Raw genomic sequence first — 17,863 nt, 5'->3', positions numbered from 1 at the left:
TTTATGTAGGTAGGGTTGCAAACAATCAAATTATCTTATTGCTTGGGTTGTGGTAGAGAATGAAAATTTGGATTCATGAAGGTGATTTTTGGATCTTTTAAAAATTGATTTTGATTTAACCAATAGTACACCTTGGACTATCATTAGTGATCAACAAAAGGTATGATTTTGTATCTTATTTTCTAAATTAGATTTATATTTAAAGCCTATTAACTATAATTGTTTTCCATTAATTGTGTTATTGTCATTGTTTTGTAGGGACTTATAAATGTTATAGAAGAAATATTCCTTTAAGTTACGAATAGAAGATGTGCTCAGCATATATATGCAAATTGGAGAAAGATTCATCGAGGCAACATAATGAACAAATATTTTTGGATATGCACAAATGCTTAAATAGAAAGACAATTTAAAGATACGTTAGAGTTATTGCATAAGAAAGTTAACTTTGGATCGGTAAATGAAGACTTGTTGAGAAATATCCCCAAAATATTGGTGTTAGGTTTCTTTAGAAATATCCTCAAAATATTGGTGTTAGGTTTCCTTAGAAATATCTCAAACTATTAGTGTAAGGTTTTTTTTTGAATAGATGTTAACTGTAATGTGTGCCACAATAACTTATGTGAAACATTTAATGGCACTTTGGTCAAAGCCAAACATAAGCCTATTATCACCATGCTTGAAAATATTAAAGTGGCTATGATGACAAAAGTAAGTGAGAAAAGAAAGTTTGTTACAAAATGGGTGGAGAATCATGGTCCACTGGTCATGTTAAAATTGATAAAAAATTTGGAAAAAACAACTCAATGGCATGTTATTTTCAATAGTAGGGATGGATATGAAGTTAAGTGTTAGGGTGCAATTCATAGTTAATCTTACTAGAAGAACATATGCTATAAATCATGAGATCTAACTAGTATCCCATGTTTTTATGCTATTTGTATAATTTTTTATGATGGTAGTCAGCCTTAAGAGTATATCCATAAATACTATTTAAGGGAAATATTTTTATTGACTTATGAACACACTTTAGAGCATATCAATGGTGAAAATGAATGGCCAAAAATAAGTTAGAAGTCATGTAGCCTCATTTGATGAGAAGAATTCTAGATAAGCCAAAAAGGAATAGAATTCCAAAGCATGATAAGCCTAAAGCTAAATATAAATTATTTAGAAAGGGCATGATCATGACTTATTAACTTTGCAAACAATCAAGAGACAACAAAGCTAGCTACCTATAAAGAAGCAACTTTGTTCGTACATCTAGCTTTGAAAGTTTTTGTTTTAATACATTTTATTTTTTCATTTGCAAACTTGACTTAGTTTTTCATTAACTATCGCTATGGCTTGTTTTTTACAACTTGTTCTTAGGTTAAAAGATAGTCAAGTAGTTCAGTAAGAAGAATAGGCAAAAAGGGAATGGGTAAGGACAAACTAAATCAATAAGAGGAAAAAGATGAGGAAAACATCCTTCTGGTAGAGAAAGTGCTACTATTAATTCAAGAACAAATTATGTAAATCCTAGTTTATGAGAGGTAAAAATTGTTATGAAAATTATCTTGCTTTTAGTATTTTCTAATTTTATATTTATATTTATGTTAGCTCCAAGACTAGCTCAAATAGAGTTAAGTAATGTCCAGATGGTACTTCATGTTACTGCAAGAATAATGTTATGATTATATTTATCTTTTATTTGGTTGGATTAGATTTATTTTTTATTTACCAGATAAGATAAGATTTTTTTTGTTCTTTATGTGATTGCAAAAATAATGCTATGAATGGATTTGTTTTTTATTTGGTTAGATTAGATTTATTTTTTATTTGCCATATAAGATAAGGTTTTTTTATTTTGTATAAAAACTATGATGCCTAAATTTTATATATGGTTTGACATTTCATATGCCTCTCTAGGCATATTTTTAGCTTATTGTGTTGGTTTATGCCTTTTACATGACTATTACTTGATCTTCTTAGTCTAATTCTATATAGCCTCACCATTTGTCGATTTTTAAATGGTGCTATTTTTCCTTCATATTCTTGCTTTAATGTTACTTTTGTAACATAGCTTCTACTTTGAAGTTAAATGTATTTAACATTTATTAAATAGCCTTTAGCTTATTAAAAAATGTTTGTCTTGGTATTAGATGTGAATGAAATTGTATGGAGTATCATTGGGATAAATAAGACCTATGTATTAACCGTTTAGGTTTGATCTATAAATGTGTATATAAACAAGAAAGTATTGATGCAAGTTAAATAAGAAAGTGTTACTTAACAACAAGTATTACATGCAAGAAGAAAAATAAAAGAACAAAATAGGCCACTACATCTATTTGACATTGGTTTATTTATTGAATTAGATACTAGAAAGTCAATTCTAAATGCAAGCATATTGATCTTTTCAAATTGACAAATACTTGTGTTTTTAAAAATGAACTAATTTCTTACTTTTTTTTTTTTACTTTGTCTTTCATATACAGTTTGGGACACCAAGTGAAACTTTGATTGATGAAGGCAATACAAGTGGGAGACCATATGCTAACAGCAAGAAGTGAACATGAATGTTTATGTTCAATATTAGTTAATATCATGACTTTGTTTTGTTGAATTTGTTATCTAGCAATCCAAACTAATAATTGCTTTTTGACAAATGTAATTACAAGTTCATGGTTTAATGTAAGTTAATTGAATTATGTTATATATGGCTTACTTTTAAATTTACTTTCAGTTTATGACATTTTGTAGAATGGTGTTGTATATGGATGTTGGTGACATGAATTTTTTTTCATATTTTACCTATTTTATTTTCTGTTTTTATTTTGTTTTTCTTTTTTTATTTACAAGTTTGGATGGTGATATTTGCAATTTTTTTTCTATTTTTTTTTTTTATTTTTATTGTATGATACACAAACAGTCTAAATAGTGAAAGATATTATCTGTTCAAAGATATTGCATATTTTTTTTCTATTTATTTACTTTTTTTGTTTCTATTATATGATACATAAGTGAATCTAAATGGGAAAAGATATTAGTTGTTTTTGCTTGTTTATTTTCTTTTTTGTTTCTATTGTATTGTAATTTTTGACTCCTAGTAATTTTTTTATTTTTTGCAAATAATATGTCAACAATTCATGTGAACATCATTTACTAAGTTATCAAGTCAATTATCAAAATTAGTCTAATTTAATAAAATTTTATTTAATTATATTAATTTTAAAAATTTGTGAATTTATTTATATAAAAATAAAAAAAATAAATTAATTTGCATGTGTAAAAGGTTAGGATTTAATAATTTAATAAAACGTTAGGATTTAAACCTATTTTGTATACAAGGTTGAGGGTACGTTCTAGTATTAAGCCGATGCTCCAAAGGGTTAAATACAATTATATAACCTTAGTATTTAGATTCGCAGTTCAAACGATAATAACCGTCCGATTCTTTCCATTTTTATTGGATCGTTAGGTTATGAGTATCCCTGCTCAAAATATTTGTAACATCCACGTCAAATGATACATTGTGGGCCCTACCTTTTTGCCGAAAACTTCCTTTCCTTCTCAACCGTGGATTAGACCAGATCAAGGAAAGAAAAAGTTTTTATTTTATAATTTTATTGTTATCTCTATCATATCTGAGAAAAAAAAAGAAAAAAAAAAAAACCTTCACGAGAAAAGTACCGGTAACTCCCATTTTTTGTGACACTAAAACTGTATCTGTTTCTCGTTCGATGCTGGCAATAAAAAACCCAAATTCAATCCTTATCGTTTCACGGTGGGCTGGAAACCCTAGACCCTATACATTTTGCTAAATTTTCTCTGAAACCTGTAAGGAATCATAGAAATCCTACTTTCCGGAGAAAACCCTATTAATTTATCATCTTTCCTTTCAACCAATAACAACGGTAGCACTAGCAGCAAGGCCATGTCCAATGAGCTAGTGCAAAAGCAACTGCCGTCGATATTGGAACGGTTTAAGGCTTTATTGGAGCAGCGGGAAGATGAGCTTAAGGTTTCCAGCGGTGGTGGTGATCATGAGGTGGGGGCATCGCCGAGTACGGAGGAGATTGTTCAACTTTACGAGGCTGTGTTATCGGAACTAACTTTCAATTCGAAGCCGATAATTACTGATCTCACGATCATTGCCGGTGAACAACGGGAGCACGGCGAAGGCATTGCCGATGCTATTTGCGCACGAATTGTTGAGGTTTGTTACAATTAGGTTTTCCATTGCAACTGCCAAGTAATTTGAACATTTAAAAAAAATTAATTCCAATTTTATTGCTTTCAGGTACCAGTAGATCAGAAACTTCCTTCATTATATCTATTAGATAGCATTGTAAAAAATATTGACCGAGAATATGTTAGGTATTTCTCTTCCCGTTTGCCAGAGGTGAGTCACTGGCAACAATTTTTGGTGAAAGTTCATTTATTTATTATTAGCTTATGTTGATTAATATTGTCTTTGGTTTTAATTTGATTAGGTTTTCTGTGAGGCATACAGGCGAGTTAACCCTCACTTGCATCCTGCTATGCGCCATCTCTTTGGTACGTGGTCAACAGTATTTCCACCTTCTGTCCTCCGGCAAATCGAGATGCAGTTGCAATTTTCTCAATCAGCTAATCCACAATCGTCTGGTGTAACTTCCTTCCGGTCTTCTGAATCTCCTCGTCCAACACATGGCATACATGTTAATCCTAAGTACTTGCGGCAGTTGGAACAACAGTCAGGTGCAGATAGTGTAAGCTTTCTGTTGAAAACTTATGTTCTCCCTAACCTCTGTTTTACAGTAATGTGTGATTGCCAAACAGTAGTTTAGATTCTTGCGTGTTGCTGTGTTCTGCAGTCTTCATGAGTAGCTCACTATTTAGGGTAAACATTGCAAAAACATGGTTTTCTTTTGGAATTTTTTGAATCAGATGTTGCTAGCAGTTTTAGATCCTTCTAAACAGAATTGCTTTTGGTACTTAAGGAACATTTTAATCTAAAGCTGAATTAGGGTTTGATCACAAGGGATAGGCTGGAATGGAGGGTTTGGGTTGACAGAATATTAAGGGCTATTGATAAATTAGGATTTGTTTTGGTAAAGTTATTTGCTGAAAATTAGTTGAATTTCAGCATGAGATAAGATTTTAACATGGACCTGTAGCAAGTGATGAAACAGCTAGTTTTAGCTTCTGTTCTGTGTTGAAGAAGAGCAAGCAATCCATAAGTGCAATTACTTTAAGAAACTTGTAAAACTAAACTCAAAACTGTATTGGAAAACAACTGAGCTATTAACTAATTATTCTGTTTATTGGGGGGATAGGGTGGGGAAGGTTTATTGTCTCTTTCATTGTTGACTAAAAAACTTAAGAGCTTTTCCTTTTCTTGTTAATAGACCTCTTTCCTTTTTCCCCTCTTTTTCCTTTCCAATTTTGGGTTGAACCCATTTTCATTTCAATTTTTGTTTAGAATTTCTTTCAATTTGAACTGTATGATTTTCTTGCTAGTGATTTTACTATGACTGTGGCTTTCCTGACTGGTAAACCTGTTGAGAAATCTTTTTAAAACTTCTGTTATTCATGTGATTTTACATGCATGTATATCTGCACATGCATTGTACAGAATGACATCTGAAGTGTGAAATATTTGCAACCTTTGCAGAATACTCAGCGTGGAAGAGGCACGCCTGCAGGTCTAAATTTGTATGGTCTAAAGCATACCATTGGATATGATGAATTTAATTCTGATCATACAGAGGCTCCATCCTCACATGTTGGAGTGCGAAGATTGAGCTCAACTGGAAATGTCGGTCATACTTCTGTTGCAATTGGAGCTAACAAGTCACAACTTTCTTCAGCTTCCAGAGTTTCAAAACCCTTCTCACCATCAAGGACTGGATCTGATAGACTTTTATCATCAGAGGTAGATGATCTTCCATCAGATTATTCTCCTAGAAGGTTTGTTGAGGGAGAGGCTCATCCTGTCTTTGATTATGGGCATGGAAGAGCAATCATTAGAGACGAGGAAACAAGGGAGTGGCAGAGGAAGCACTTTTATGATGATTACCGTAATCATTCAGAAAGTTCTTTGAATGCGTACAAGCATACTAATGGACATGAGCGTCAAACACCCAGGGCTTTAATAGATGCATATGGTAATGATAGAGGTAAAGGAATTTCTAACAGCAAGCCTGTACAAGTTGAACGGCTGGATGTAAATGGAATGGGCAATAAGGTGACTCCAAGGTCATGGCAGAATACTGAAGAGGAAGAGTTTGATTGGGAAGATATGAGCCCTACATTAGCAGACCGAAGGAGCAATGATTTTTCACTGTCGTCTGTTCCAACTTTTGGAAGCATTGGGGCAAGGCCTGCTGGATTAGAATCTAATAGTAGGAGCAGTGGCACTACTCAAACTCAGCTATCCCTTGTAGATGATTCTTTAACAATTCCTGAAGATGCAGTCTCTTCACTGAGTGTATGTTTGTTCAACATTTTCTGTTCCCTTTGTTGCTCAAGCATCCTTGTTATTTATAACACCACTCAAGCTATATTTGTACCTGGAAAAGTCTGCTTCCTCCCCCTATCTTTGTTCTACTTTTGTAGACTGTTGTCATTATTTCTAGTTTTCATCACTGTTGATTTTGCTATCTCTTAACTTAATTTTGTTGTAGATGATTTGAATAATAAAATCTCATAAATCATGAATGTTTGGGTCTTTATGCAGCCAGTTTGGCTTTCTATGCTTTTTATTTCTCTGTTGTGGTCCCTTCTGGATTTCAAGACACCATTTTCTGTATCAATTTCTCGATTTATGGCATCTGCTCTTGTGTGTTTAACACTCATATGGTTGGTGGATGTCTTTCATCTTATATTTATGCATGTTTTCTGCAGTCTGGTCGTGGGGCGAATCAGATTCTGCGTTCGACTTATCCTCAGGAGGCTTGGAGTTCCTCAAACCTTTTATCTCAGTCATCACACCCTTTCCATGCCAAAGGAAGAGGAAAGGAATTTCAAATACCCTTTTCAGCTACTGGCATATCCTCATTAGGTGGTGACAAAGTTGTCCCTCGTATTGACAAATTACCTGAGGGTGGTTCACAATTTGTTAGGCCTCCTGCTGTTCTGCCAAGAACTGGTTCTTCTAGCCTTGACTCTGTTTCTGTTGGAACTCGGCCATCCATTATACCATCAACAACTGGGGTATGGCCTCCAGTGAATGTTCATAAATCTCAGCCACCAACCACTCACTCTAATTATTCACTGCAGCAGCATAGTAGGAGTCAATTTGATTCTATCAATCCTATCAACGCTGTCATGAATCAGGGTCAAAATAAACATTCATATATGCCTGGACAGTTTGATAGTTTTGAAAGCAAGGAGCAAAGCTTGACAAGGGTGCTACAATTTCCTGATCAACGCCCTGCCTTACAACAGCGAAACCAATTGCATGCAACTTCTTTGCAGCCTAACTTTCTTCCTTCTCAGGAGGTTCGAGAAAGTTTCCTTCCATCTGCAACAGGACCATTACCACCTCACTTACTGGCACCATCGTTGAGTCATGGATACACTCCACGAATGCATGGTGCTGTCATCAGTGTGGTCCCATCTAATCCAATACCAGTTGCACAGCCTCCTTTATCGGTCCCAAATATGCCAACAGGCTCTTTGCTTTTACAGGGGGGAGCCTTAGCCCCTCTTCCTCCAGGCCCACCTCTGACATCTCAAATGATACCTGCCAATCATATTGCAGGTCCACTGCACCCTAACCAACCACAGAGTGGTGCATTTTCTGGTTTGATTAATTCCCTCATGACTCAAGGTTTGATCTCATTGACAAAACCAACCCCCATACAGGTAATTATTTGGTGAGTTTCTTCTGTACTGATTTATATGTTTCCAATTTGCTAAGATTGTATCTCACTGAAGCAATTTATTTTTTAGGATTCTGTGGGACTTGAGTTTAATGCAGATCTCCTCAAGGTGCGACATGAGTCTGCAATAAGTGCTTTATACACTGATCTTCCGAGGCAGTGCACAATATGTGGCCTTCGGTTCAAGTTCCAAGAGGAACACAGTGCTCATATGGATTGGCATGTGACCAAAAACCGGATGTCTAAGAACCGGAAGCAGAAACCTTCTCGGAAGTGGTTTGTGAGTGCTAGTATGTGGCTTAGTGGTGCGGAAGCTCTGGGAACTGATGCAGTTCCTGGATTTTTACCCTCTGAGGACGTTGTAGAAAAGAAAGATGATGAAGAATTGGCAGTACCTGCTGATGAAGATCAGAGCCTATGTGCATTATGTGGTGAGCCTTTTGATGATTTCTATAGTGATGAAACAGAGGAGTGGATGTATAGGGGGGCTGTCTACATGAATGCACCCAATGGATCATTTGAAGGCTTGGATAGATCGCAATTAGGTCCTATAGTACATGCTAAATGCAGGTCAGAATCTAGTGTGGTCCCCCCTGATGATGATGTACGGTATGATGGGGTATGCATTTTTATCTTTGCCTCCAAATTGCATTGTGATATTTGTTTTCCTTGTTGCCAGTATTATCTTTAGTAGACCATTTATATGATTTCATCATCTTATTCAATTCCATTTCAGTTCCTTAATGCTTCAACAGACCATTCTCTGTCAGCTTACTGCATTCAGTTCGGGCTGAAATGCTGTTTGTGTGTTAATCTTGGAAAGTAAAATTGTAGTGGAACTCGATACTAAAATAAAATTTAGAAGTGGATATGGATGGGAAACTTCTCTTGTAAATATTTTAGAATAAAACTTTGAGAGTTCAATTAGTGTTATGAAGGGGAACAAGTTCTTATCTGGCCTTTTTGTGTTCAGGAATGTCAAAATTTTACATGATTGATAGCTCGAGTGTAGATGTAACTGAAATACGTTAAGATTATAACTGCATGTAGTGCTTCTTGTTTCCTGCAATTATTTTGGACGCTTCTTATATCCTTGCTTTTCTGAATGCTGAGAGGATGTTGTGGCAGGATGAGTTTTGTGAAATATATATCTTGTTATTTTATCTTATATTTTCTTCCCCTCGTTACTTGTAGGGAAATTCTGAGGACAGTAGTCAAAGAAAAAGATTGCGGAGTTAACCATGTTAGATCGGCTTCTAAGCTTATGTAACTTAGTTTGAGTTTCATGTTAGCGGTATGCTCTTAGTTTTATGTTAGTGTTGGTGGTTGCAGTAGCTTGTCAGACATGCCAAAGCCTTGTACATGTATAGTTGAACTTGTACCATGCACAATATCTTGCAGCAAAAAGGTTACAGATTCTCTCGCAGCCTTAATTTTGTGGCATTCTCCATGTTTCTTTCCTGCAAAAAGATCTGGAGGAACATTTTAAACATTCTTTATCGTGTCAATAGTCACAGCTCGAATCCTTAAAATGTTATATGGGGAGTATTGCTCTGTTCCCCATGTCTTTTGAGTTTTGACCATGTATGTAGTTCTCGAAGGAGCTGTGGAGGAGTTCCTGCAATATATAATTTTTTTATTCTTTTTTTTTTTTTTTTTTGGTTTCTCCTTGTGATATTCTGCAGGGTAACATGGCAGTTTCAATTTGCAGATGCTATTAGAAAGTCCATCTTGGCTGATGAACTGATTGAAGGCAGCAACAGATTTTATGATTACTTAGACTCTCCACTTCCTTTTCCCTTTGGTTGCGAATTTTCATGTAACTTCTATTGGTTTTACTTGAGATATGGTTAATGGTTAATGTTATGTTGAATACCGGATGGTTAGACTTCATTTGTTTTGTAGAAAATAATTAAAAAAATAATCTGTATTTTTTTATATTTGTTTGGAAAAAAAATTGATTGGTATTGACTTGCTCTGATAAAAAAAATTGATTTGCTGATGACCAAAAAGTATTTTATTTTAAAATTATTTGACCTTTTTCAAAAGTAAAAGGACCAACTTTCAAAAAAAGAATTGTTTACGATTGTTCTCTGGAGTCTGTGAGCTTAATTTGATTTGAATCAGGCTATTGATATGATTTGTTTAAATTGAGATTTAACTTGATAAAATATAAAATGTTATTATACTAATAAAAATATTTTATTGAATTAAAAAAATTAAAATATATAAATATTAATATAAAAAAGTCTTTTTTAACTTTTAAATTTAAATTTAAGGCATATGTTTTTTCACCTTTTGGGAATATGTATGCGAGTACTAATCCAGCAACCAGCAGCTATTCTTAAATAGAGTTTAAAATATATAAATAAATATAAAATTAAATTAATAATAAAATATATAATTTATATATATATACATAGAAATAAATCAAGTCAAATCATTTTAAATACGTTTTTTACGATCTCGGTTTTTATAAAAAAATTGACTTGTCTTAATTTGATTTTGATTTTAAAAAATAAAAAAATTCAATTAGGTTTTTTTTTTACAAATTTATTTAAATAAAAATAAAAAGTTGGCAGAAACTAATGAAAAAAAAAGAAAAGAAAAGAAACATAAAGTGTTACATTGACATTTTCAATGAGAGTGAAATAAAAATAAAAATAAGTAAAATTTATATAATAAATAGATGAATGAATGGATTATATCTTAATTATTTATAGATATAGTATTTTTATCTTTAAAATAAATTATTAAAAAATTCCAAAAAGAAAGTTCGGTAGTCTCACTTTTTAAAAATTAAGATCTTCAAAACCATTTATAAAATATAAAAAATTTTAGCAAAAAATAAAAATGGTAAAATAACACCAGAAAAGAAAAAAGAAAGTGGCGTGGCTTAAAGTTTTATCACGTACTGTTTATCCGTACATCAAAATTTAAGTATATAGACTATTATCCGTACATAATCAAATTTAAATATATAAATAGATGTCTAGAATGATATTTTTCTATTTTGGCTATTTAAAAGACCCAAAATTGAATTTCTTCCACTAATCTTTTTAATCTTAACTAAATGTTTAATGCTAATTTGGGTTTACAAAAATTGAAAATTTGAAAGAGTGGACACAAAGGAAGGCAAAGAGTCTTAGCCCAGCCTGACTTAATTCCAGTATGGCAGATTAGACTTGGGCTTGGAATCAGTGAAAAGTGTGATATAGCTTCGACAATATTCTAGTCTCTAGCGGAACCCATTCAAAATGGAAGCTCATTTAAGCATCCTAATTGACTGCAAAAGCATCCCCAAACAAGCCCATTCTGAATTGAGTTGTTGGTTCAAATAGGTCTGGTACAAACATTTCATCATGAACATGAAACTTTATGTAGTTGTATTCATTTTATGAAACTATAACCAAAACCATTCATCAAATAAGTTTCACAGTCGATTAAATGACTGATGATATCAACGTCCTTTCTACCTATCTTACTCTTGTTACAGTAATTAATTACTACTACTTTTTACGAGGATCTTGATGGCCCAAACGTGGAGGAGCCTACTCATTGATGAGCAGATATAAATTCGTGGAGCCAGTCAGCCAGGTGTTAAAAAAGAATTGGTTATGCTTATGTATGCTCTGCCTTCTGCTTTAATTCCCACTCGGCCTTCGTGGTCCTTGCTAAATTTTAATTTTTGCTGCAGTCTCATCCCACAAGGACGCTGGCAGCCTTCATATAATTTTCCCATTGGGAACGTATATAGAAGGTTCAATTATTGTACATATTAATTTGTTCAGACTAGTTAATTTGATATTTATGGTCAGGGATCTTCACCTTTTTCAAGTCTAAATCGGATCCTCCGGTCTGTGATTAGTAAGTATGGTGATTTTTTCTTTCAACTACGCAGGGTTATCCAATAGAAAAACCGAGGCAAACCTAATCAGCGTCTGAATTCAACAAAGGCACAATGGTATAACAAGAAACACCCATATCTGTCCACTCTCTTCGACTTCGATCTGTCTATAATAGAGAGATGAAGACATATATATGCTAATGGAAGCGATCAAGGAGAAAAGCATCAAGGAAGGTTGCTAGCTGGTTTTAGTCTTTTACCAATCAATGCTATAACTATTCCAATATTTCTGTCGTCATCGTCAATCATCGGGTTAATAAAAAGTTGAGACTTGAGATAGGTATGGTCTACTGTTTATTAAGTTTCTCCGACAAGTTAAAAAAAATATATTGATAGCTCTTTTTTAGACAAAATTAATGGCGACAGCAGTATACAACTATCTGTTTTAATAGACAATGTTGCCATTATATTTGTTACCCGTGACAATTCAATTTGGTGGTGGCACCGAAATATAAATGTTTTTGATTATCGTCCAGCGACAACAGTAACAATAATAGTAGCTTACATAGAAGCATCTATTAAATATTTAACTTAAAATCAATTAACAGTAAATAGATGAACTCAACTTAAATATAAAACTATAAAAAATTTGATATTTATCATACGTGAGATAACATCATATTAACAAGCTTTCATCATGTGTAGACAAAGATGAAAGAAGCTTTCCTTGTAATAAATTAAGAAAAGGTAATGAAAAGAAAATTTTGGCTCTGATGTCATATTAAGTATTCAACTTAAAACCAATTAACAGTAAGTGGAGAGGTTTAACCTAAATATAAAACTACAAGAAATTAGATATTTATCAGATATGAGATAACACTATATTAAAAAGTTGCAATCTGTGGCTCCACGGCCATGATATATAACTAGTACAATTGTCTAGGGTCGAAACCATACGTCATCAAGCTTAACTGAGATTTTATTATAGCAACAAAGGCAAATTTTCTATCTTAAAAGAAATTTAGTGTATTGTTTAAACAATTTGGTGAAAATTTCCTTTGCTAGCAATCCTTATGTTATTTTTTAAAAGGTGTTGAGGGTTTCTTTTATATGTTTTAAGTGCTCAAATGAGCTCTTACTCTTTATAATCATTTTGTCAATATATACTTGGACATTACAGTCGATCTAATCCTTGAAAACTTTGCTAACCAATCTTTGGTAGGTTATCTTAGTATTATTTAAATTGAAGGGCATTATTTTACACCAATACAAACTTTTTTCTGTTATAGATGTTATTTTCTCATCATCTTCTTTCAACATTTTAATTTAATTATAGCCTGAATAAATGTTTATAAAACTGAGCAGTACTATCACCTACCAACATATCTATACTAGATAAAGGAAAACTATCTTTTGAGCAGGTTTATTAAGGTTGGTAAAATCCATAAATATTATTCATTTTTCACCATGCTTTTTCACTATGACGATGTCGGTAATCTATTTAGGGTAATATGCTTTCCTGATGAAGCTAATCTTTAGTAGCTTGTCAACTTTTTTTTTATTACTTTTCGTCCTTATTAGGCAAAGGTCTTCTTTTTTTGTTAAACTGATTTCATGTTTGGATCAATATATAGCTTGTGGACCATCACCTTAGGATTTATCCTAGGCATGTTAAAAGGGATCCATGTAATCATGTTGACATTATTTCTTAGGAGTTGGATTGTTTGTTGCTTATGGTCTAGCTTGGCCCCAATTTGTATACATTGTTCATTATTGATTTCACAGAACGACATAAAAATAAGGTCTTCTATTAGTTCTAGTCAACCGACATCGACCTTGGGTCTTTGATCAATAATTTTCTTTTGGTTAGTTAGCTTGGGATTGCTTCCTAAGAGAAAGATGAATCCCAACTTAGAAGTTAGTTGATTTGTTAATAAAGTGACATATTGTATAAAGATGAACAAATCAAAATGTAGGTTTGTATTCATATAACCGGCTTAAAAATGTGATTCAATTGATATATGGATATGCAGGCTTCAAAGTGTGGCTTCAATGAATTTTAAAAAAAAAAATTTTCAAGTGTATGTACAAGTATCGAGCATAAGAGTTTGCAACTACTTAAAATCATGCTTCTCTTCTTTCCTTAGTTTTCTTGTGCTTTTTACTTGAACTATTGTCCTTTATTTCATCCATTTTCTTGACTTTATCCCAACCTCTTTACTGTTATGAGATTCTTTGACATTGGTTGAACTATCAATTTGCTTTCTAGTCCTACTTTTTATGGTTGTCACATAATATTCTTACACCATGGACTGATATCTTCTAACCTCTCTAATGCCATTTGACGTTAAAAACTTGATCTTCATATAAGAATTGAATAAATAATTCTCATAATAGATTGACTAAGTTGACCTAGTATTATATTATATACTAATGGGACATTTACCACCATGAATTTTATGACCAAGGTGACACTCTTCAGCTCGGTACCCAAGAGATTGACAATCTAATGGTTCTCTTGACTAGCACTTGCTCATTCTCAAAGTCGATCAACGTGGTAATGATTGGTTTCAACATTTACTCGGTTATGCCCATGTTGAGCATTGTAGCATAATATAAGACATCGGTCGAACTTTCATTATCAAATAAAATCCTCTTCACCACATAACTATAAACCACAGCTTGGATCATAATTGCATCATCATGTGAGAATTTGGTCCCTTTCAAATCTTTATAAGTGAAAAGATCGGTTCATGCTTCTAACTTTTTTGTTTTTTAACCGAAGATCCTATAGCCATCACTATTCTTTAATTAAACTTTTTTTTGGTAAACATAAAGATCCCTATAGTAATCACATTTATAATGATTGTAATGGGCCTGCTATCTACATTATTCCTTTTATCATTTTCTTGTTCGATTCTTAGATTGCCACTACCTCGATTTCCCTTTACTTTGTCTTTTTAATTCCTTCTTGTCATTTTTTTTTGGTTTTTTCTTTTGAAATCTTTTTTCTCTTCACCATGTCTTCCCCAATCCATAAACCTACCCAACCAACATCTTTTGATCAAGTTCTAAATCTCATTTTTTAGGTCGATGCAGTCTTTGGTGTTGTGGCTATAGTCTCTATAAAAAACACATCTTTTTGTAAGATCTCTTTTGATATTTTATCTCAGTGGCTTTGGTCATTTGAGCTCGAAATTCATTTCAAAATCTTCTCTTAAGAGGTATTCAATGTAGTGTAATTGTTTCGTTGTTTGCTTGAGCTTTTGGCCCTAAGGTACCTCGATCTTTTCCCTCATGAAAGATTGTAGATTTTTTTCCCTCATGGGGGATTACAGATTTATTTCATTTATAAAGGATTGTAAATTTTACTTTCCTTTTTACAAGCCAATGAAGAGGATGAGCCTTTTATACCTCAGCTGCTTTTCATTATAGTTTCAGTGTTCGTATATTTTTTTACGATGAGTAGAACATCGATCAATGTATTCGGTGGTTCTAGGGAAAGAATGAGCTTGAAGTGTTATTCTCTATCTTTGAGCTCAGTAGTTAGAGTAGTAATTGTAGATGTTTACTCTATATCTTTCAACTAAAGAGTCTCAGAGTTAAATCACATGATGTACTATTTCAAATATTCATTTTAGTTATGGTAGATTGACGTCAATCTCAATGTAGTTTTCTTTGTTCATTGGCTATTGACAAACCTGGATAAAAAATAGGGTTGAGCTATTTAAAGGTGGTAATGGACCTTGGCTCTAGACAACAATACCATGATTAAGCTACCTTTTAAAATTAATGACCAATACTTTACACATTAGAGGTTTATCGACTGTCTATATTATCATATTAGTCTAATAAAGCTTTAAATGATTAAAAAGGTCAAATGTATCATTATATGTCTCCAAGGTCAACATCTTCAACCCTTTTAGTGATGGTTCAATCAATCTCCTTGGTGAATGGCAAAGTCTCCAAAAATTTTAATTTATCATCAAATGCTAAAGCCTTATTTTGTAATTTTTTTCCATGTCCTACATTTGAGCTTTCAGTTAAGGTTTTAAGGTGGCTTATTTGGATTTTTAGGTAATGGCTTGTGTTGAGGTCTGTGTAGGGTAATAGATCATCGGTGTGGCTTCTTCCTTATCACTTGATGCTGATGAGGTTATTGTATCATCATAGCTAGGTAGTTTTTGGACATATGGGTTTCTTGTAGTGGTTGAATTTGGTGCTTTTGAGGTCTAAGGTAGGGTAAGGTTTTGAATCATTTCCATTGGGGACTATAGTTACTGGGTTAAGGCTTGGAATTATTTCATACGGAAGCTTGCTGTGGTAGATCGATTTGGATTAGGTTGATTGAGCTGGGTATCTGTTTTAACTGCAGCAGTAGATTCTTCTTCCATGGTTGCTTTATTTTTAAGTGACATTTTGTTGTAATCTTGGCTAAATGTAAATCCCCCTATTTGGCACACCAAATGTATTGTGTTGAGTTGAACTTGAAGGGTAAAACCCTAAAATCACTAGAAAAAAAAAAAGAAAGAGAGTGGTTAATAGTAAAAACTAGGGAATGATCCTAACGTATATGTTTCAATACTCATGTCAGAGATCAATCAAGATAAAAAAAAAAGAACGAGACAGCAAGATAGTAGAGAAAAGCCAATAGGGTAATGGTACTTGAATGGTGTTATTTATACTTATAAGATGGGGGTTTCGAGTAGCTTAGGCTACCCATTGTTACCTTTAGTGCTAGAGATGACCTGGTGAGTTTAAGCTAAGCTAAATGTTGACCTTTCAATCATTACTTGTCAAGTCAACGTCCAAAAGAGGCTTGGCCTATAGCTTAATGAGGTGGCTAAACTGATGTGGACTTATGAATTCAGGTCAGCTTGACACATGAACTCGATCAAAAAGTCAAAAATGCCCCTGATTATCTATTGACTTTCTGTAATGGGAAAAAAATATCCATATTGCCTTTTAACCTAAAAATACCCCTAACAACTTTTAATCTCTTTTCTATCCCTAGGCTATGACCTACTTTATAAAACAAAACTAAGAAATTCAAATATTGCAAGTTGTTTAAATGATGTACATTATAGAATATTCTTAACTAAATTCTGATAATTGTAAGAAACTACAATTAATAGACATTTAAAGTTTTCATTTGTATATATAGCAACTAACATTTTTTTGAAATGAGAGTTTTTCAAACATGGAGTTGTCACCTAGTACAAAAACTATAGCAAAGATTGGAAAAAAAGAAGAAGCTCCAATTACAAAACGACCATTAACACAAATTGAATTGAAAATGGAAATGAGCTTGAACTAAAAAATAATAGAAGGATGAAATTGATTTCTAAAGTGCTATATGCTTTTTCAATTGATAGGATAAAAGGAAAAACACCAGGAAATCATTCCCTTTTGAACTTTTTTTTTTCAAAGCTAGGAAATTAAATCATTATTTACATCTATCTAGATTGTGACACCAACAGAAACAACTATATAGATTAATCTAGCTTCATTAAAGCCCTTCCTCCTTAAAAAAATGCTTTGATATATATATATATATATATATTAGTTTTCAGCCACGTGTTATGCATGTGATAGCCACAATGTATATTAGATGATATAATTTGTAAGATAGAGAAAGAAAATAAGAAGAAGTTTAAGTGTAGACTACTTAAAAAACAATGAGTAAATGTTCTTAATTTATTATCCATAGTATAACATGTAATAATAACTTAAATTTAAAATCATAACTTATTATGCTAATGCAAGCATCAAAACTAAATTAAATAAATATATACAATATATATTAAGTCAATATTTCTGAGAGTTAATGTCATGAATGGTGCTTTAAAATAGCAAAATATTCAATATTGTACCTAAATTTTAAAAATTTTTAATATGTATATAAACTATGAATTTGTTAACTAATGTGTTACTTGGAGGATTATCTATTCACCACATGTCATCATTTGAAACTAATTACGTTATGGGTGAATACTACTTTAATTAACAGATTCAAAGTTCAAATATAATATTAAGAATTTGTAAAGTTAAGGTATCATATTGATTACTTCACTATAAATTATGGGTCATTCATAATATTATCCCAAACTTAAATTAAATATAAATAATTTTGTCACTTATTTTAAATTTTGATTTAATTAAA

The 17,863-nt window shown here is 32.5% G+C and overlaps 1 protein-coding gene across 5 annotated transcripts; it reads left to right on the top strand.

Moving 5' to 3' along the window:
• Positions 1 to 3,597: 3,597 nt before the first annotated feature.
• Positions 3,598 to 9,824, top strand: LOC111275166 (polyadenylation and cleavage factor homolog 4-like). 5 transcript variants are annotated; one of them, XM_022860327.2, is made up of 7 exons: positions 3,598 to 4,201; positions 4,286 to 4,387; positions 4,479 to 4,736; positions 5,642 to 6,457; positions 6,874 to 7,836; positions 7,924 to 8,472; positions 9,048 to 9,824. In XM_022860327.2, the coding sequence occupies exons 1-7, from the start codon at positions 3,920 to 3,922 to the stop codon at positions 9,090 to 9,092; spliced, it is 3,015 nt and encodes a 1,004-aa protein (XP_022716062.2). In that variant the 5' UTR covers positions 3,598 to 3,919; the 3' UTR covers positions 9,093 to 9,824. The 5 variants fall into 5 exon arrangements, with proteins under 5 accessions (XP_022716062.2, XP_022716063.2, XP_089611461.1 ...); XM_022860328.2 differs by having other exon boundaries at positions 3,623 to 4,201; positions 9,565 to 9,824; XM_089755335.1 differs by having other exon boundaries at positions 3,623 to 4,201; positions 9,539 to 9,824.
• The last annotated feature ends 8,039 nt before the right edge of the window (positions 9,825 to 17,863 follow it).

This window comes from Durio zibethinus, chromosome 26 (genome assembly GCF_047325235.1).
Source record: "Durio zibethinus cultivar Kanyao isolate XHJ-2024 chromosome 26, ASM4732523v1, whole genome shotgun sequence".
Classification (NCBI taxonomy): domain Eukaryota; kingdom Viridiplantae; phylum Streptophyta; class Magnoliopsida; order Malvales; family Malvaceae; genus Durio; species Durio zibethinus.
Note: the sequence above shows the minus strand (reverse complement) of the source record. Positions and strands in the feature narration are given on the sequence as shown.

Coding starts and splice junctions, on each gene's coding strand:
- LOC111275166 (XM_022860327.2), top strand. CDS start 3,920: ATGTCCAATGAGCTAGTGCAAAAGCAACTGCCGTCGATATTGGAACGG. Junction 4,202..4,285: donor TTTGCGCACGAATTGTTGAG/GTTTGTTACAAT, acceptor TATTGCTTTCAG/GTACCAGTAGATCAGAAACT. Junction 4,737..5,641: donor AACAGTCAGGTGCAGATAGT/GTAAGCTTTCTG, acceptor CAACCTTTGCAG/AATACTCAGCGTGGAAGAGG.